The 21,132-nt window shown below is 43.4% G+C and overlaps 1 protein-coding gene across 3 annotated transcripts in view; it reads right to left on the bottom strand.

Annotated features, from left to right (window-relative positions):
* The window catches only part of KREMEN1 (kringle containing transmembrane protein 1), a 66,980-nt gene that overhangs the window by 14,054 nt on the left and 31,794 nt on the right, over nt 1-21,132 (bottom strand). For all 3 annotated transcript variants that reach the window (XM_081252189.1, XM_081252190.1, XM_081252191.1), the window contains exons 4-5: nt 11,948-12,072; nt 5,141-5,294 (exon numbers count right to left, since the gene is read on the bottom strand). In XM_081252189.1, coding sequence (XP_081108315.1) covers nt 5,141-5,294; nt 11,948-12,072 — 279 coding nt within the window. The remainder of the gene's footprint in view (nt 1-5,140; nt 5,295-11,947; nt 12,073-21,132) is intronic.

Below are 21,132 nucleotides of genomic sequence, written 5' to 3'. Positions count from 1 at the left end.
AATAGTTTCTCCCTCATGAGGTTATAAGAATCAAAATGAGTTGATGCATGTAAAGTGTTTAGTATGAGATCTGGCACAGAGTACAAGCTCAGTTACATGTTAGTTATTTTATTATTATTATTATTATTTGAAAAGAAAAAAGTGTCCAGGTTAAACTGATATTTCAACAGCAAAGGCAGACAAACTCAGAAATTTCGATTCCTAGATGCGTGCCGTGCTGACAGTACATCCAATTCAGCAATTTTGAGAATAAGCACATGACATCTATGATGGATTATTAAAGTTCAGTGATAATTCAGGAAAAAAGGAAACTTACATTTCAGATAATAAGGAAACTTAAAACTTATGAATATATTCAAGATCTTATTTTTTGAAGGGGACATTGACCTGACACACAACCTAGGATGTGTCTTTCAGTCCTTGCATGTCATTGTTTAATTGGAAGCATTTTTTTCCCTTCAGTGGCATATAAAATAATGTTGCATCTCACAACTGATGGCATCTTGGAATCTATGAAATACAATTACTAATATAGTCCCAGCTGTCAGACCCTACATGTCCTTAGGCCCTCAATCTTTTTCACCATTAATCTCCTCCCTTCCCACCAAAATGTAAGTTCCATGTGGGCAGGATCTCTATCTGTGGGACTCTGGGCAAGTTACTAAACTTTTATGAGCCTCAGTTTTCTTGTGGGGCAAGTAAAGATAACAGTACCTGCTTCACAGTATTATGAGAATTAAGGGAGAGAATGCCTGGGAAATGGATAGCACAGTGCCCTGTAAATATAAGTGCTCCACTAATGTTACCAAGTAAGACCCAACCTGTATGACTCACTTCTCCCTTCAGTGCCTAGAAGCTGAAGGAGGCCAAGAGGGCTGCTTGGGCAGTCCCTGTGACCTGTTGCTGACGCCAGCCTATCTGATCTTCTGTTTGGTTCTGTTAATTCAATACATTTAACTCTGGGGGCAGCAGAGGCTCTGAAGCCTTCATCAGCGCCACACTTACACACAGAACACAACCTACTTCAGCAACCTCCCTAAGCTCATGAGAGCCTGCTGGAAAATCAGCCACAGAGCCTGTGACAAATCACTGGATGTGGCAACAACCACTGAGCAGACAGCTTCCTCCTGCTGCCTAAGTAGTCTCTCTCCCGAGGTTGTTGTTCTGGGACACAGAGATTGCAACCTGGTCCCTTTCTCACATCTAACTCTCCTCCAATCTCTTTGGAGAGGCATCTTTGCCCTCCCAAATTATGGGATAGTCTGCAGTCACCATCTCTGAAATGCTCAGCCTCATCCAGTGGATCATAAGGATCTCCATGAGGCAGTACTTAAGCTCTTTAAACTATTTTACTCCTAACAGATGAAACTTTACAGATTATTTCTACAGTGCTGCATTTTGTACCTTTCTTTACAAAGCTGTGGGGTGTGAATTATGAGTTGGCTGCTGTCAGGGGCCCCTGCCAGTCAACACACATCGGGGCCTCTGAAGACTGGAATAGGCAGCCTCTCAGTGCCATTGCTTTTAGTCCTCAAGGGCATGGAAGCCAGAGGGGGCAGCTTCTAGACACCTGTGGAAGGGGTCAGTTTGATCATAATCTGAACAACCGGGCAAACTTTGTTCACATACTTTTTTTTTTTTGCGGTACGCGGGCCTCTCACTGTTGTGACCTCTCTCGTTGCGGAGCACAGGCTCCAGACGCGTAGGCTCAACGGCCATGGCTCACGGGCCCAGCCGCTCCGCGGCATGTGGGATCTTCCCAGACCAGGGCAGGAACCCATGTCCCCTGCATCGGCAGGCGGACTCTCAACCACTGCGCCACCAGGGAAGCCCTGTTCACATACTTTTAAAGCATTAAACTGGATCTGGTATTATGATCTATTCTGTTATTGTTAATAAAAGGAATTTTTAGCTGCTGAAAATAGAAAAATTAAAAACTGTGGCAAACCTGAGTTTGAATCCTGGCTCTGGCACTTATTAGCTTGGACAAATTATTTAATCTTTTGATCCACAGCTTCCTTATCAACTAGGCTGTTGCAAGGATTAAATAACAAAATAAACAAGTGCCCCAGCATCAAGTCTAGCATGAAGCAAGCACTCAATAGAGAGCAATTATTTTCATCGTAATTAATGTCTTAAGGCACTTTTGTGTGAGGCCCAGTGCTATCTCCTAGATATATTTCTAGTACCAAAGATGATACTTGGTACAAAGATGACTGACTTTAAACCAAATTATTTCCATTTAACACTCCAGTAGAGGCACTGTGCAAATAAAACATAATTTACCTGCCACACTGAAGACACCCAATAAAAATGTGCTAAATGAATGAAAGAGAGTATCATAGAAAAACTACACTTTTTTTTTTTTTTTGCGGTACGCAGGCGTCTCACTGCTGCGGCCTCTCCCATTGCGGAGCACAGGCTCCGGACGCGCAGGCCATGGCTCACGGGCCCAGCTGCTCCGCGGCATGTGGGATCTTCCCAGACCGGGGCACGAACCCGTGTCCCCTGCACCGGCAGTCAGACTCTCAATCACTGTGCCACCAGGGAAGCCCTACGCTTATTTTTATTGATATGAAATTCACCATTTTAACCATTTAAAAGAGTACAATTCAGTGGTATTTAGTACTGTCACAATGTTGTGCATCCACCACTACTATCTAATTCCAGGATATTTTCATCACCCCAAAAAGAAAACCCATACTTCCTAAGCAATCACTTCTCATTCCTCCCCTTTCCCCAGCCCTTGGCAACCATTAATCTGTTTTCTGTCTGTATGGATTTGCCTATTCTGGACATTTCTTATCAATGGAATCATTAAATATGCGCCCCGTGTGTCTGGTTTCTTTCACCGAGCATCATGTTTTCAAGGTTCCTCATGTTGTGGCAGGGGTCGGCAATTCATTTCTTTTTGGGGCTAAATGATATTCCCTTGTATGGACACACCACATTTTGTTCATCCATTCGTCAGTTGATGGACATCTGGGTTGTTGCTACTTTTTGGCTGTTACGAATAATGCTGCTATGAACATTCATGTACAAGCTTTTGTGTGAACATATGTTTTCAGCTACCTCGGTTATATACTTAGGAGTGGAATTACTGGGTCACAAGATGATTCTGTTTCACGTTTTGAGGAACTGCCAGACTGCTTCAAAGGAGCTGCACCATTAACATTTATACCAACAACGTACAGGGTTTCAATTTCTCCATATTCCCACCATCACTTATTTTCCATTAAAAAAATTAACACTATATTCTGTTTAAAGTAGAAAAAGAGGTAGTGAACCCACACACCCTGCTTCTGTTTACTGTCTATGCCCACGGCTTGTTGGTGGTGTGAGTCCTGGCAAGTTATTTATCCTCTCCACAACCTAGGACTCTCTTCCGTAAAATGAAAGGGATAATAATATGCCTTCCTCAGATGGCTGCCAGGAGGGCCCAACGTGACAATTCTTATGAAGCCTTACATACTAGGGACTCAGTGTTTTTCTTATTTTTTTTACTTAAGAGTATACCAGGCACTCTGTAAGGTCTGCCAACATACTCTCCTGGGTTGGGGTGTTGAGGCAGAGGATTTTATAACAGTGAACTCTGGAGATGAAAGTCTAAATGGACGTGCAGCACATATTATTTGCTAACTATTCTCCCTTAAACATTAGCTAAGGTGCAGCCTTTAACAGAGGTACTAACACTGAGCAAAACAGGATGTATAGGAAGCCACTGGCAGTCTCCAATGGGCACACAACTAAAAAGACCAACAATTAACCACGTGAGTTCTGCTCGCCAATCCTCCCGCTGTCCTTCCCCCACAAAAAAACACATTTTTGACAGTGTCTAAGCTGTAACCTGTGAAAGCGTCAGTTATAAATTCGGGCTGGGTTTTACAGACACTATATGTAGTGGCTGAATCATGTCCTCCAAAAAGATATGTTTAAGTCCTAATGCCTGGTGTCTGTGATGGTGACCTTATTTGAAAACAGGGTCTTTACAGATGTTATCAAGTTAACTGAGGCTGTACTAGATTAGGGTAGGCCTAATCCAATGACTAGTGTCCTTGTAAGGAGGCACAGAGGGAAGTCAGTCACGTAAAGGAGACCGAGACTGGAGTGATGCAGCTATAAGTCAAGGAATGCCGAAGACTGCCAGCAATGACCGGCAAGTAGGAAGAGGCAAAGGAAGATTCTTCCCTGGAGCCTTCATAGGGAACATGGCCCTGACAACCCCTTGATTTTGGACTTCTAGGCTCCCAAACTATGAGAGAAGAAAGTTCTGTTGTTTGAAGCCACCCAGTTGGTGATAATTTGCTATGGCAGCAGCCCCAGGACACTGATGCACCACATGACATTCTGGCTTAAAACTGAGCCACTCAGCCTAGTCAAGATGTCAGCATCTACTCTAGCCTGGGGACTAACAACACTGTAGACTCTACAGTGTATCTCAGTAAGCTCAAGCCTTTCCCTTTGTCTGCCTCATCTGTGACTGTCTCCTTTCTGCCATCTTAAAATCTGGCGCTGCACTGGTACAAGGGCACTTGCAAAGTCTCATTACCACCGCGTAGATGTGGCTGGATTACGGGGGATCAAGTGGGCCAGCGGTTGAAGAGGTCAAGGCCCCAGGCCATACCCCGTTTAGATGCTCTGCCCTGGCCAGCATCTCACGGCGTGGCGGGTCAGGGAGGAGACAGGCGGGTCAGGGCACACTCAGTACCAGGCCTGGAAAGACAACTTGAAGCTTTGCATCTCTTCTCTGTTCTATCACAGTAAGATATAAATCTCAGATGCCTCAGAAAACACTAAAAGGGCTTGCAAATTACATTAAACAAGAGGATCTTAAAGCTGATACTGAACCATTACATCAGTGTCCCTATTACCTTTTCTAGCTTGTCTGAGCATCTCACAATAGGCCAGGGCACAACTGTAAGTAATTACTTGTTAAAGGTCTGTGCTCCCTTCTAGAGTCTTCTGGTTCAGTGCTATATCCCCAGGGTCTGGTCAGTGCCTGCCTGGCCTGCAGTAGGTGCTTAATAAGTATTGCCAAGTGAATGAATGGATAACGGGGAGGGAGGAAGCAGGGGCAGGCCGGTTCCCCTGGCCCAGGGTTCTTGTGCCTTGGACAGTGCCGGGCACAGGGCATACTCACTGTCAAAGATGATGATCCTGCCATCGCCCCCACAGGGCTGGGTGTGATCCCCGAAGCAGACGCTGTTGCACTCAGTACTGGCTGCCTCCCCGTACTTCCAGTAATCAGGACTGTTTCCACAGAAGCAAGCATAGCCTGACTCCATCCCAGCAAACTGCCACGACAGAGAAGCAGCACTTGGTAAGCGTCAGGGGTGTCGGTGGCCTGAAGGAGCCTGGCAGGTTCGGCCCCCAGCAAGCAAGCACTTCATCTTCCCAGCCCATGTTCCCCAGGGACCTCTGCCTCATCCCACCCTCACCACACTTCATTACATGCGGACCGGTAACTACACACCACCACGGTGCTTCCCCTTCAGTAAGCATCCCTCATTAATGTTTGCATTTCTACTGTATTTAAGTAAGTTAAAGGCAGGGGGGAATCTCATTAACTTGAAACGTTAATAATAATAACAGCTAAACACTTTATTGAATGTTTACTATGTGCCAGGTGGTAAATGCTTTAAAGTTAGTCCTCCCAGGAAACTTACTGTAGGCCCCATTTAACATTTTTATTTTTTATATTACCATACATTACAACTATTTATATGGTACACAGTCCTATGAATTTTCACCCATGTATAGATTTGTACACCCACCACTACAATCAGGATACAGAACAAGTGCATCACCCCAGGAACCTTCCTTGTGCTATTGCTTTATATAATAATTCTCCATCTAGAACCCCTGGCAACCACTAATTAGTTTTCTACACTATGCTTTTATCTTTTCGAGTATGTCATATGCTATAGACTGAATGTCCGTGTCCCCCCCAACCCCCGAAATTTATATGTTGAAAGCTAATTCCCAATGTGATGGTACTTGGTGGTGAGACCTTTAGGAAGTGAGGGCTTGCTCTCATGAATGGGATTAGAGCCTTTATAAAAGAGACCTGCTTGCCCCTTCTGCCATGTGAGGACACAGTGAGAAGATGGCCGCCTATGAACCAGGAAATGGGCTATCACCAGACACCAAATCTGCCAAAGCCTTGATCTTGCACTTCTCAGCCTTTTAGAACCATGAGAAATGAATGCTTGGTTTAAGCCAACCATTTTGTAACAGCAGCCAGAATGGACTAAGACACTGTGTACTGTACATGGAATCATATAGTATCTTATGTTTTGAGACTGGCTTCTTTCACTCAGCATAATGTCTCTGAGGTTCATCCAAATTGATGCATGTATTTTATAATTTGCTGAGCAGTAGTCTGTTGTATGAATGTACCACAGTTTGTTAATCCATTGGGTTGTTTTTAGTTTTTCATAATTATAAAATAGAGCTGCTATAAACATTTCTGTAGATTTTTGTGTGAACATAAGTTTTCCTTTCTCTAGGGTAAATACCTAGAAATGGGATTTCTGGGTTGTAATTTCTCTGCAACCTCACTAACACTTGCTTTTGTCGTTTAAAAAAAATTACAGCTGTCCTAGGTTATTTATTGTATGAAGTGGTATCTCATTGGTTTTGATTTGCATTTCCCTAAAGACTAGTAATATTCAGCATCTTTTCATGTGCTTATTGGCCATTTGTACATCTTCTATGGAGAAACGTCTATTCAAATCCTTTGCTCATCAGGGCTTCCCTGGTGGCACAGTGGTTAAGAATCCGCCTGCCAATGCACGGGACAAGGGTTTGAGCCTTGGTCTGGGAAGATCCCACATGCCTGGAGCAACTAAGCCGTGAGCCACAACTACTGAGCCTGCGCTCTACAGCCTGCAAGCCACAACTACTGAAGCCTGCGTGCCTAGAGCCCATGCTCCGCAACACGAGAAGCCACCACAATGAGAAGCCTGTGCACTGCAATGAAGAGTAGCCCCTGCTAGCCACAACTATGCCGTGGAGCAACTAAGCCCATGCACCACAACTACTGAGCCTGCACTCTACAGCCTGAGAGCCACAGCTACTGAGCCCGCATGCCACAGCTACTGAAGCCCATGTGCCTACAGCCCGTGCTCCACAAGGGAAGCCACTGCAATGAGAAGCCTGTGCACCAGCAACGAAGAGTAGCCCCCACTAGCCGCAACTAGAGAAAGCACATGCGCAGCAACAAAGACCCAATGCAGCCAAAAATAAATAAATAAATAAATAAAATTAGGAAAAAATCTACAAATCGTTTGCTTATTTTTTAGTTGGGTTGCTTGTCTTTTTATTCTCATATTGTAAGAGTTCTTTATATATTCTGGGCATTAGATTTTTATTCAGATATATGTTTTGCAAATATTTTCTCTATTCTGTGAGTTGCTTTTTCACTTTCTTAATAGTGTCGCTGATACATAGAGGTTTTAAATTTTGATGAAGTCCAATTTACCTATTTTTTCTTTGATTGTTTGTGCTTTTGGTATCATAACTAAAAAAACCACTGCCTAATCCAAGGTCATGTATATTTGTACCCATACTTCTTTCTAAACTTTTATAGTTTTAGCTATTACATGTAGGCCTGTGATCCATTTTTAATTAATTTTCATATGTAATATGACGTAGGGGTCCAAATTCATTCTTTTCCATGTGGATATACAGTTGTCCCAGCACTGTTTGTTGAAAAGACTATTCTCTCCCCATTGAATGATATGGCACCCTTGTCAAATATCAATTGGCCTTGGGACTTCCCTGGCGGCCCAGTGGTTAAGGCTTTGCCTTCCGGGCTTCCCTGGTGGCGCAGTGGTTGAGAGTCCGCCTGCCAATGCAGGGGACACGGGTTGGTGCCCCGGTCCGGGAGGATCCCACATGCCGCAGAGTGGCTGGGCCCGTGAGCCATGGCTGCTGAGCCTGCGCGTCCGGAGCCTGTGCTCCGCAATGGGAGAGGCCACAGCGGTGAGAGGCCGGCGTACCGGGAAAAAAAAACAAAAGACAAAAAACTACTTTGCCTTCCAATGCAGGGGGTGTGGGTTCGATCCCTGTTTGGGGAGCTAAGATCCCACATGCCTCAGGGCCAAAAAACCAAAACATAAAACAGAAGCAATATTGTAACAAATTTAATAAAGACTTTAAAAAAATGGTCCACATAAAAAAAAAACTTTAAAAAAATATCAATTGGCCTTAAAAAATGTATGGGTTTATCTCTGGACTCTAAATTCTATTCCATTGGCTTACATGTCGATCTTTATGTCAGTACTATAGCTATTTTTTCAGTAGTATAATTTGAAGTTATGATGTGATGTAAGGACAGGGGTTCATTTTTTCATAAAGAGCTCCAGTTCTCCAGAATCATTTGTTGAAAGACTATTCTCTCTCCCACTGAATTACCTTGGCATCTCTGTTGAAAATCAATTGTCCATCTAAGTGCAGGTCTATTTCTGGACTCTCTATCCAGTTCCATTGATCTATAACAAAGGTTGGAAAACTCCTTCTATAAAAGGTCATACAGTAAACGTTTTCAGCTTTGTGGGTCACATGGTCTCTTCTCAACGACTCAACAAGAAAGCAGGCCTGGACAATATATACAGGAATGGGTGTGGCTGTGTGTCAACAAAACTTTTTTTTTTTTTTACAGAAATATGTGGGTGGTAGGATTTGGCCCACACGCCAAATCTGACTCATGATCTATGTGACTATTCGTATGCCAATACTACTGTCTTGATTACTGTAGCTTTACAGAAAGTCTTGAGATCATGCAGGGCAAGTCCTCCTAGGATGATCTCTTTAAAAATTATTTTGGTTATTCTAACTTCTTTGCTTTTCCATATAAATTCTAAGATCAGTTTGTCAATTAAAAAAAATCTGCTATGATTTTGATTAGGATTGTATTGAATCTATAGATCAATTTGGGGAAAACTGACATTATAACAATATTGAGTCTTCTTATCTATGAACAATGTCTATGTCTCCATTCATTTAGATCGTCTTTAATTTTCCCTTGCCATGTAGTATTCAGTGTATAGGTCTTCAATATCTTTTGTTAAATTTATTTCTGTTATTTATGCTACTGTAAATGGCATTTAAATTTTTGTTTAAATTTTTAAAATAAAACTTTAATTAAAATTTATTTTTAAAATTAATTTTTAATTTTTAAATTGAAAATTTATATTTAATTGTTCACTTTTAGTATATAGAAATGCAACTAATTTTTGTATATGACCTTATAAACTGCAACCCTGCTAAATCTACTTATTAGTTCTAATAGCTTTTTCATAGATTCCTTATGTCTACATACATGATCATCTTGTCCATAAATAAAGAAAATTTTACTTCTCCCTTTCCAACCTACATGCCTTTTATTTACTTTTCTTTCCTTATTTTATTGGAAACGACCTCCAGTACAATGCTGATCAGAAAAGATGGCAGTGGGCCTCACTGTTTGTTCCTGATCGTACATGTAAAGCACTGAACCTTTCACCACTGAATATAAATTCAGCTTTAGGGTTTTTGGTAGATGCTCGTAATCAAATTGAGGAAGTTCCCTTCTCTTCCTAGTTTGCTTATGACTTTTCTCATTAATAGGTGTTGTGTTTTCTCAAATACTTATGCTGTATTTTCATTTTGAAATAATTCCAAACCTACAGAAAAATTGCAAGAATAATACAAAGAACTGCCCTTTCCCTCTCACCTAGAGACCCACATTCAAGTTGGCAACTGCCTGCACAGTATCCTTTGTAGAAAAGGATCCAATCCAGCATCACAGACATACTTAGCTGTCGGGTCTCCTCAGTCTCCTTCAATCTGGAATAGCTGCAGGCCTTCCTTGACCTTTGTGACCTTAACATTTTTGAAGAATAAAGGCTATTTTGTAGAATGTCCCTTGTTTCAGATTTACCTAGTGTTTCATGCTTAGATTCATATTATGCATTTTTGGCAGACAATCACCAAAGTGATGTTATGCTCTTGACAGGTCAGGCGAGACACAATGTCTAGTGGTCCCATCACTGGTGATACTAACTTTGATCACCTGCGTACGGTAGTGTACGCCAGTTTTCTTCACTGTAGAATTACTTGTTTTCCCTTTATGGTAGTATTTTGTGGGGAGATCTCTGAAGCTATATAAATATCCTGTTCCTCACGCAACTTTCACTCACTAGTAAAACTTTTACTCACCATCCATGAGGATGTGGAATATTTACATACCTTGATATTTGTTCTCTGAATCAGTTATTACTATGATGGTGGCCAAATGGTGAATTTTCTAATTCCATCATTTCTTCTACATTTATTAGTTGGCATTCTCCTGTAAGGAAATGCTTTTCTTCTCCTCATTTATTTATTCACTTTTTTTTTAACATCTTTATTGGAGTATAATTGCTTTACCATGGTGTGTTAGTTTCTGCTCTATAACAAACTGAATCAGCTATACATATACATATATCCCCATATCTCCTCCCTCTTGCGTCTCCTTCCCACCCTCCCTATCCCACCCCTTTAGGTGGTCACAAAGCACCGAGCTGATCTCCCTGTGCTATGTGGCTGCTTTCCACTAGCTATCTATTTTACATTTGGTAGTATTCAGTTATTTTTTTATATCAGTGTGAATTTGTGTGAATTTTTTATATCAGTGTGAATTTGCGGATTCTTATTTTATTTAATGGAGTATATTTATTATTCTTATTATTTGTTTTGAAGCTCAAATTATGTTAGATTTAGCCAGTAGGAGTCTCTCCAAGCGGGTTCCTGTGTCCTTTTGACAAGTCCCTCACATTCCTTACTTTCTTGTACAAGATGTTTCAGGATCATCTTGTGCTTTCTCAGAAAAAAGAAACCAACAACCTTATCTTGCGATTTCTCTAGAATCAGGAATTTTCTCCAAGGAGCCCTAGTTCTTTTTAATGGAGAACAGTATGAGTGCTAAATGTGACCTTTACTACCAGTGTGGCACTGTTCCCAGGCCTTCTCAGTGGACAGACCTAGGAAATATACATGTATATACATACATACACATACACACACACTTTTATACTTAAATTTATTTCTCTCTCTCTCTGTGTCAGAAACCATGTACTATACTAATAACTTCAATCCCTGTCCAACACTATAGACTTCATTCCAGTTTTCCCTGGCTTTCTTCTCTAATTGTGAGAAACCTGGCTCCCATTATCCTCAATATAGTTACTTATATGCTCAATCTTTTGTAAGCAACCAATCGCTTGATCACGTTGGGCTAACTGCCTTGCTCAGCTACCTGCCCCACAGAGGCCCTGAACCCTGCCAGTCTATTCTCCTCGCTTGGGCCTGATTAATCTTTTGACAGAAGAAGGAAGGAAGGAAGGAAGGAAAAAAGGAAGGAAGGAAGGAAGGAAAAAAGGAAGGAAGGAAGGAAGGGAGGGAGGGAGGGAGGGAGGGAAGGAGGGAAAGACTTTTCTTTCTTTTTTTTGATATAATAAACAAGAGCATTATTGAACCTTAATGGCCGACGAATGAGTTTCAGATAGAAGAATGGATAGGAAGGAAAGAAAATATTTTGGACTGGTGTCCAGGCTAGGGCCCCCTAATGTATCAAAGAAGTAACCACTACCTTGGCTTATTCCCAGATCCCCCACGGAGCCAGAGATGTCTCTGCTCATAACATGCAGGGGCTCAAGGACACATGTAACTGTGTTGGAGGTCAAACTGGGATGCAGATATTGGTGCTTTTCCTCCCCTTTTCTCGCAGTCTTTGGACAGAGTGCTGCCTCATGCCCCTGAATCCCAAGCCTCACTCTTCCTCCAACTTCTCCTTGGCAGAAAAGTATACAGTCATATAGCTTCACAGGTTGTTTTTTAAAATTTATATGTTTTAAAGGTATCTTAGCAGAACGCACTTACACCTTTATCTTTTTCTATAGATACATAGCCACAGAACCGTTACCTTGAACCTTTGACTCCGACAAAAACTGATGCAGGTTTGTATGGTAAGTCTGTTAGACGTTTTACTGGCGCCAGTTAGAGGAGGTGGGTTTCCATGATCCTTGTAGCAGCCAAGGTTTCCAGGCACTGAAGGAAAAAGAAAAACAAAAGAACTTTACAACATCTGGCTGTGAACACCAAGAGGGAAAAGCGTGTTGTGTCAGGTACTCTCATCTCAGCCAACATTTCCACTCCTAAGGTGCAAATGAATAACAAGCAAACAAGCTTTAAAAATAGAAGCCTTAGTGTCCTCTGCTAGCTGTTATGTTTTTGTTTTATTTTGACGAGTGAGGCCCATATAACTAAGCCTAAGAAATTTTTCACCTGTTCAATATTGATAGAATTTAGTGTTGACAAGAACTAGGAATAACTTCCTAAAAACAGAGAAGCTACAATATGTAAGTTATGTTTCAGAGTCACTGGATGGCAAAAAAAGCCCTTGGAAGCCCACCATCCTATGCCTTGTGCCTCCCCTTGTTTCTTAAAAAGCCCCGCAAGTTGGTTTAACCAGGTCCTTTGGTGAATGTATTAGTTTCCTATTGCTACTGGAATAAATGACCACAAATCTAGTGGCTTAAAGTAGCATAAATTCATTATCTTAACAGTTCTGGAGGTCAGATGTACTAAATGGGTCTTCTGGGGCTAAAATCAAGGTGTCAGCAGAGCTGTGTTCCTTCGCAGGCTCGAGGGGACAACCTGTTCCTTGTCTTTTCCGTCTCCTAGAAGCTGCCCCTATTCCTTGGCTTGTGGCCGCCCCATCCCAGCCTCTGCTTGTCCCCCTCTGCTTCTACCATCACATCACCGTCTCTGACTCTAATCCTCCTGCCTCTCTGTTACAAGGACCTGTGTGGTTACACTTGCCCACTTGGGTAATTCAGGACAATCCTCCCCATCTCAAAATTCTTAACTTGATCACATGTGCCATGTAAGGTAACATCTTTAAAGATTTCGGGGGTTACAAAATAGACATTTTGGGGAAAGAGATTATTCTGTTTACCACAGTGAACATATTAGTGTTTCACAACCACACAATTAGATGGTCTGGTCTAGTAGAAAAACCTGCAACTGAGAATAAGGAAACCTAAATATAGATACCAACTGTGGTAGACAGCTTTCAAAGACGGCCCTCCATGACCCCTGCCTCCTGGTGTTCGTGCCCTTGTGTGATCCCCTCCCCTTGAGTGTGGGCTGGAAGGGTAACTTGCTTTCGTCCGACAGAACGTGGCAAAGTTGATGGGATGCCACTTCTGTGATTGGGTTACAAGAGACTGTGACTTCGGTCTTGCTAGTAGACTCTCTCTATCACCCTCTCAGCTTATACACTTTGATAAAGCAACATATCATGCCTGAGATGTCATATGGCAAGGAACTGAGAATGGCCTTCAGCCAACAGCCAGCAAGGAACTGAGACTTTCAGTTTCTGCAAAGCCTGAATCCCACCAACAACTATGTATGCTTGAAGTAGATCCTTCCCCAGGGGAACCTTCAGAGGAGATCCCGGCCCTGGCAGACACATGAGAGACCTTGAAGCAGAGGACCCAGCTAAGCCATGCCCAGATTTCCTGACCCACAGAAAGTGTGAGATAATGAATGTGTGTTGGGGCTTTCCTGGTGGTGCAGTGGTTAAGAATCTGCCGCCGATGCAGGGGACACAGGTTCGTGCCCCGGTCCGGGAAGATCCCACATGCTGCGGAGCAGCTGGGCCCGTGAGCCATGGCCGCTGAGCCTGCGCATCCGGAGCCTGTGCTCCGCAACGGGAGAGGCCACAACAGTGAGAGGCCCATGTACTGCAAAAAAAAAAAAAAAAAAAAAAAAAAGAACCTGCCTGCCAATGCAGGGGACATGGGTTCGAGCTCTGGTCCGGGAAGATCCCACATGCCACGGAGCAACTATGCCCATGCGCCACAGCTACGGAGCCTGTGCTCTAGAGCCCGCGAGCCACAACTACTGAGCCCGCGTGCCACAACCACTGAAGCCCGCGCGCCTAGAGCCAGTGCTCCGCAACAAGAGAAGCCACCACAATGAGAAGCCCATGCGCCGCAACGAAGAGTAGGCCCCGTTCGCCGCAACTAGAGAAAGCCCACGTGCAGCAAAGACCCAACGCAGCCAAATAAATAAATAAAAATAATTTTTAAAAAAGTCATTAAAAATTGTGTTGTTTTAATTCATTAAATTTTAGAGTATTTGTCATATAGCAATAGACAACTAACACACCTATATAACACATACTAAATATACGCTCATTGAATGAAGGAATGAATTTATTGTGAGCCATGGACAAATCAACCTCTCTGCCCCTTAGTTTTCCATCTGTGTTATTAATTTATGAATCACTTCACCATCAGATGAAGCTCTTTCCCTACTTTCTCTGTTTGGCTCCTCACAGTTTACATATCTACAGCTATAATAAGACATGAATGAGGCCTGGTCCTAGAAGCACTTCTAGAAGGTCAGTCAAGAGTTATACATTATCCAATTCCAAAGTGAGACATATAGATTCTTAGGAAGCACTTTTCCTTTATGTTTAAGACTGGAGAACAGCATGGTCCAGTTTAGTAAGCTTTATATCCAAACTAGTTTTTGGCATATAAAAATATACATATATATACATATATATGTAGATAGGTATATGTGTGCATAATATATATATGTACACATACACACTTTTTAATTTCTGTCACCATCTACATCTAACCAGCTCATTTTAAACCGGCAGGAAGTTAACCCAAAGAGTCACCCTTCCCCGCTAAGCCAAGTGGTTACCCTTCTCCTTTGCATCACACATGGTTCAAATATAACAAATGTGGCTCACCACACAAATGTTAAAATGCGTCTTTCGGAAACAAACCAAATCTCTATAGAAGCAAATGTAAACAGAAAAGCTCTAGGCAGTAGGAGCTCACAGTGTTCAGTGGGGGCCTAGCTTGGGAATGGCTGGATTTTAGAGTTTAAACAAACGCAGTGAGTTAAGTAAGCATCTCTAGTTGGAGGCATATCATATAAGCCAAGTTTGTTAAAGGGGCTTTACATATGGAAACCTGAGCCATGCGTTTAATGGTTTTTAATAAGAGCTATTTGATCGTGATCGTCTTGGTCATTTACTCTGATTTCTCTCTCATTTATTCCATTATGCTCACAAATAAGCATGATATTATGTATTCATTTATAGACAGCCCAAGGCACATAATCATAAATGTTAAGATTAGACATAAACAGGGTCGTAGTTTGCATTGATGCAGCTGGAACCTATAAGCTTTATTCACAATAATTCGGTGAGCAAATGCAGGCAGCTCATGTTCTAGTGGGGCAGTGAGGTCCCAAAACACACCGGGAGGTAGATCACTGGAAATCAGACCACACCATGCTGCTGCTGCTCTACCCCTCTGAATACCCATGGCCTTAGGTATCATCCTTGACACCCAAGTCAATCGCTTGCCAGACACTGTCAATTCTACCTCCTAAAACATTGCAGACACCTGTCCACGTCTCTATCTAGCCTGCCATTTCCCCGGTTTAGGCCACCATTCTCCCACTCAGACTATTCCATCAGTCTCCTATTCCATTTCCCTGCTCCTAGGCTCACCTTATTCTAATCTAGTTAGTACACTGCAAGCAGAGTAATCTTTACAGTACATTCCAGGCAGAGGAAGGCCAAGGGCAAAGGCCTACGGCAAGAACAACCCTGGCCTTTGCAGGAACACAAAGAAGTGAGTATGACCAGTGAAAGAGAGGGAAAAGCGGCAGGAGCTGCAGAGGTATGCAAGAGCCCCGCCTAAAACCCTCAAAGCTCCCAGGCTGCCCTTCAGGATAAAGTCCAAACTCTCTCACATGGTACACAAGGCCCTGCCTGATCTGTGCTGTTCCCCTACCCCACCCCCATCAGCATGACCCCTCTCTCTATCCCTCGGCTCACATTCTATATGAAAGTCAAGATAAATCATAGTGCATCTGCAAGTTTCCCACCTGCACACTGCTCTATGGCCTCTGGACTTTCTTACAAAAGTCTGTTTCTGGGCTTCCCTGGTGGCGCAGTGGTTGAGAGTCCGCCTGCCGGTGCAGGGCAAACGGGTTCGTGCCCCGGTCTGGGAGGATCCCACATGCCGCGGAGCGGCTGGGCCCGTGTGCCATGGCCGCTGGGCCTGTGTGTCCGGAGCCTGTGCTCCGCAACGGGAGAGGCCACAACAGTGAGAGGCCCACACACCGCAAAAAAAAAAAATAAAAAAATAAAAGTCTGTTTCTTCTGCTTAGAATGCTCTTCCCTGCTTAAGATTGCAGCCTGAGCATCATTTCCCTTGGGAAGCCCCATGGGCCTCCCATCATCCTCCCATCCCACAAAACAGGTTATATGCCCCTGCTGTGTAGTCCTACAGCAGCCTATGCCAAGCTTGATTCTAAACACTTGTTTAGGTGTCTCTCTCCCCAGTTAACCATGAACAACTTAAGGGTAGGACTGTACCTTCTGCCCACTTGTATTCCCAGGGCCTGGCATGGTCCTAGCCATACAGCAGGTGCTCTAAAACTGTGTGCTGAATGAACAAATGTGTCCCACATTGCCAGCTGAACTCATGGAGAGAGAGAGGTACCTCTTAGGCAGCAGGGAGTCGAGAGAGCAGAGCAGAGTGAAAGGCAGAGCTGATCTGCATCACGACGTCCACTTACAGCCAGTACCCACTGGTTTTGACTCCTCTCTGTCCTCTTTGACTATCTGGAAACACCATTCCAGATAACCAAGTTCTCCATTAAAGGTTAACTTTAAAATTAAAAATTCTATCTTTATCATTTTGGGTGAAACTTTTCTAAAATGCATTAGCTATTTTTTAAAAAACTTAGTTTAACTTACGTACTTTAAGATTTTCTTGGTGGCTTGAGGTCACCAGATGTACGTCACCAAATGGTCCCAGACTGGTGTGCTTTTCTGTGTTCCTGTGTCTGACTTTAATAGTGAATCTGTCTCCGTGGTTACTGTTGGGGCAGCTGAACCCTCAGAACATTAGAACTGGAAGAAGTCTTAGCGTCTACTTGCTACTGCTCGTGCCTGTGGTCTTTGCTTATCCTCTTCTTAATTTTCTGGTTCTTAGGCTTAGAAGAAAACTATCGAGCTTATTAGAACTGTGTGGAAAATAATAGTTTCTGAAAGAGGGAAGGCCTTTACCACTTCCCACTTTCGGCCGTCCATACTGTAGCTCAGGGGTTGTTTTTTGCTTGCTCACTTCCCAGTTCTTGGCAACGTCCTGAAGAGCACTGGTGCTACCATCACCTGTCCAGAAGCAGCCAGCATTTTGCAGCATTCACAAATGTGGGCTTTCGAGTCAGAAGGACCCCAGGCTTAACTCTGGCCCCTCCACCATGGCCTTTCTAAGCTGAGGTTCGTCCACAGTGGAACAAGGAACAATATGGGCCTCAAAGGGTTCTTGTGAGAATTAAAATTAGGTAATGTAAATAAAGTAAACACCACAAGGCCTGGCAATATAGTATGTGCTGAATAAACAGTGTTTGTTATCATTATATAGAACAAGGCTTTCATCATTTACCACACCAACAAGAATAACCTGCTCGGCTAACGGAAGAGTAAAATAGGACTTCCCTGGTGGCGCAGTGGTTAAGAACCTGCCTGCCAATGCAAGGGACACGAGTTCAAGCCCTGATCTGGGAAGATCCCACGTGCCGTGGAGCAACTAAGCCCCAGTGCCACAACTACTGAGCCTGTACCCTGGAGCCCGCAAGCCACAACTACTGAGGTTGCATACCACAACTACGGAAGCCGATGCGCCTAGAGCCCATGCTTCGCAACAAGAGAAGCCACGACAATGAAAAGCCCACGCACCGCAACGAAGAGTAGCCCCTGCTCGCCGCAACTAGAGACAGCCTGCACGCAGCAGCGAAGACCCAACACAGCCAAAAATAAATAAATTCATTTAAAAAAAGAAGAGTAAAATAGCATTGAATTAAAAGATAAAGTTAAAGGCAGCCACCTTGGAAAACTGGGTTTGATTCTAGATATTAAAATATTAACCTCTTACATCTGGCTAGGTACAGTGCACTGCCATGTGAGCCTTTCACATGAAACTCAGGTCCCTTTCAAGAAGGTGGGACAGGTAATGTGCTTCCTAGGTGACTGAGAAGCTGCAGTTCAGCAAGGTTAAGGGCCTTGCATAGGGACACACAAGATGGAACTAACTGGAGAGTAGAGGTCAGCTCTAGAGTGGCAGATGCTCACTCCACGGTGTTTTTCTTGGTGTCCCTGCCCCGCCTTTCCTCATGGGGACAGTCTGGGAGCTAAATGAAAGTGACTTCCTGAGAATAAAGACTGAATCTGCAAACACGCAGTCCCTCAGCACCCTGTGTCCCACAAGGCCGGCCTCTGAGGGCTGTCACTGCCTCTGACTCGCACTGGAAAGTGTGGCTCGAAGTCTCGCCAGAGAAGACACGTCATTGTCGTCTTCAAAAGCATGACTGGTCAACTGAGTGGATTTCCAGACTGTGTCCCACCCTTAGCTCTTCCCAGAAGCAGGGAGGAAAAGTCAATTTGAAAAAGGATATTTGTCCTCAGATTCCTTTTTACTTTCAAGACCACTTTAAAGTCCTGTTGCTTGGTCATGCATTTTTTTCTTACCAAAGAGGCTCCAACACATTCAATTTTTAAAAATCATCTTAAAATATAAATGGACCCCTTGTTTATCATACTTGATGCTTTAAAACGTGACAATTAATTACCAACCTCTTCAGATGTTCAGAGTTCCTGACAGAGATAAAAGTTTTAGAGGTGCTTGAGGGAAGATGGTTCTCTCTTCGGATTAATCCAGGAACTACTGTTCTTTTACTACCACAAGGAACTGTTGGGAAGCAACCAGGCAGGCTTCCTAAATAGCCATTACATTTGGATATAACTGTGGCCTCACTGTGAACGTGCTAAACACACCTCCATGGGGGCCTCCACAGCCAACAGCCCTTTTCTGAGAACCCCTGTCTCAGAGGACCTGCTTGCTACCTGCTACCATAACTGCTGCTAGGTGGGGACAGGCCAAAGAACCCCACCCATCCTCTGGCCACAGCTGACTCCCACTGGGGCCACCAGATCCTCTCTCCCAGGAAGGTGGAACTAGGATTCCAGTAAGTGAATTACAGGCACTGGACTTGTAGGGTTCAGTCAAGTAGGGATTAAGGCAACCAGCCACGTCTGGAGCACGTGAGTGGATGAGCAAGCTGATTCTATTGGTCCACAAAGAGGAAGAAGAATGGACACCATACTGAGAGAGAGGCAGAGACGGGAGGCCATGTGGTCCCAAAGAGAAAGGGCGAGAGTGGGTACTTCCTTCCCAGGTTCTTGGGACACAGGTATTGGCTTCTGCGATATACTCCCAGTGTCCTTCCAATAAATAAATCTCTTTTGCTCAAGTTAGCTTGAGTGAGTTCTACTCCTCGCAATCTAACAATTCCTGACAAACACAGAAAACATGGCTTTTACTGTAAAAGCTCAATCTGAATAAAAATCTTCAGATGGTAATTTGCTTAAGAAGTCCTGACCCATTACTGTGTTTTCTATTCCAGTGCTCTGACCAAATCTGAGATATTTGTTTAAGAAACCAGAAGCAAAGTTCTACATTTTAGAAAACTCTTCCCTGGCTCTACAGAACTCCTCTTACTTACAAATAAAAATCTGGTTCTTCAGAAACCATGCAGTGACTGCTTATTTTATTTTTTTATACTACAAGATTTTTATTAAGCATTGTAAGCTGCATTCACTAGCCTTCAGATACACCACACCATAACCCATCTACAATCAGTCAAACCCAACAGCAGTTCATTCTTGCACAATCCATGAGTTAAGGCAAAACTCCCTTCAACTTACAGTAAGATCCTACTCAGGTCTTGCAGGCAGGGATTGGGGAATTGCATCTTATTTCTGATCACTAATGTGTGATGAAGAGCATCAGGAGAATTATATAAAAATGAATAAGAAGTGATCTGATTTCAAAGTACATTGTTTGGAAACATTGACAAAAACATCAAAATGATATAAGTATACCTGCTTCTATTAAATTCTTGATGGGAAAGTTCTCAAGAACAAGCAATTTGTTTCCTGCTACAGAAGGGGGGGTGGTGACTGCTTATTTTAAATGTCATTTAACCTTGTGTGGCAGAGACTATCTTCTGCCTCAGGGACTCCACATTGATGCCTCAGTAGCTGAATTCTCCCTTCCGTGGGAATAAGGACTAAGTACACATGAGATGATACCACTGGTGTCCTATCAGAGGACCAGTCAATTCAAATACCTCCTTCAGAGCATCAATAGGTTAAGAGTGGATTATTCCACACTCTCAGCCCATGACTATGAGCACACTGTACCCCATCCTGTCCATCTATAACTTCCGTTCCAAACCTGACGGCCACCAGTTTGGTCCAAGTCCTATCATAATATGGCCCCTTTCTACCTCTATAACTTTTTTTTAAAGTTTTTCTTCTTTTTTTGGCCATGCTGTGTGGCATGCGGGATCTTAGTTCCCCCACCAGGGACTGAACCTGTGCGCCCTGCAGTAGAAGCATGCAGTCTTAACCACTGGACCACCAGGGAATCCCTCTACCTCTATAACTTTATTTCTAAACATCAATTCTCGTTTTCAGTCACTCTGATTCTTCAAAGCAGCCCTACTTATGTCTCTGAGTCTCGTTATCGACTCACCCAAATAAATAAGTAAACACTGCTTTTTCTTCCCCTTTGAAATTTTACCTTTAGGGGAAGGTAGTAAGAGTGCCTAAGGATCCTGACCCCCATATAACCCTGATGTATCACAGAGATAGTTCTCCTCTGGCAGGAGTTCCTTCTTTGAAACTTAATTTCTGGCGATATAATGCGGTAGACAGTCTCCAAAGGAGGGTCTAATCATTTCTCCCCTCCCGACTTATGTCATACATGTGTGTGACTCCCCACTTTAAACTTGGAATCAATTTCTTCTCCTCTTGAATCTGGACTGACCTTGTGACTTGCTTTGATTAACAGAATATGGTGGACTTCTGAGTTCACTTCTTTTTTTTTTGCGGTACGCAGGCCTCTCACTGTTGTGGCCTCTCCCGTCGTGGAGCACAGGCTCCGGATGCGCAGGCTCAGCGGCCATGGCTCACGGGCCCAGCTGCTCCGTGGCATGTGG

The sequence above is a fragment of the Mesoplodon bidens genome, assembly GCF_964165515.1.
Source record: "Mesoplodon bidens genome assembly, chromosome: 13".
NCBI classification, from domain to species: Eukaryota; Metazoa; Chordata; class Mammalia; order Artiodactyla; family Ziphiidae; genus Mesoplodon; species Mesoplodon bidens.
This window is presented reverse-complemented; position numbering and strand designations above follow the sequence as displayed.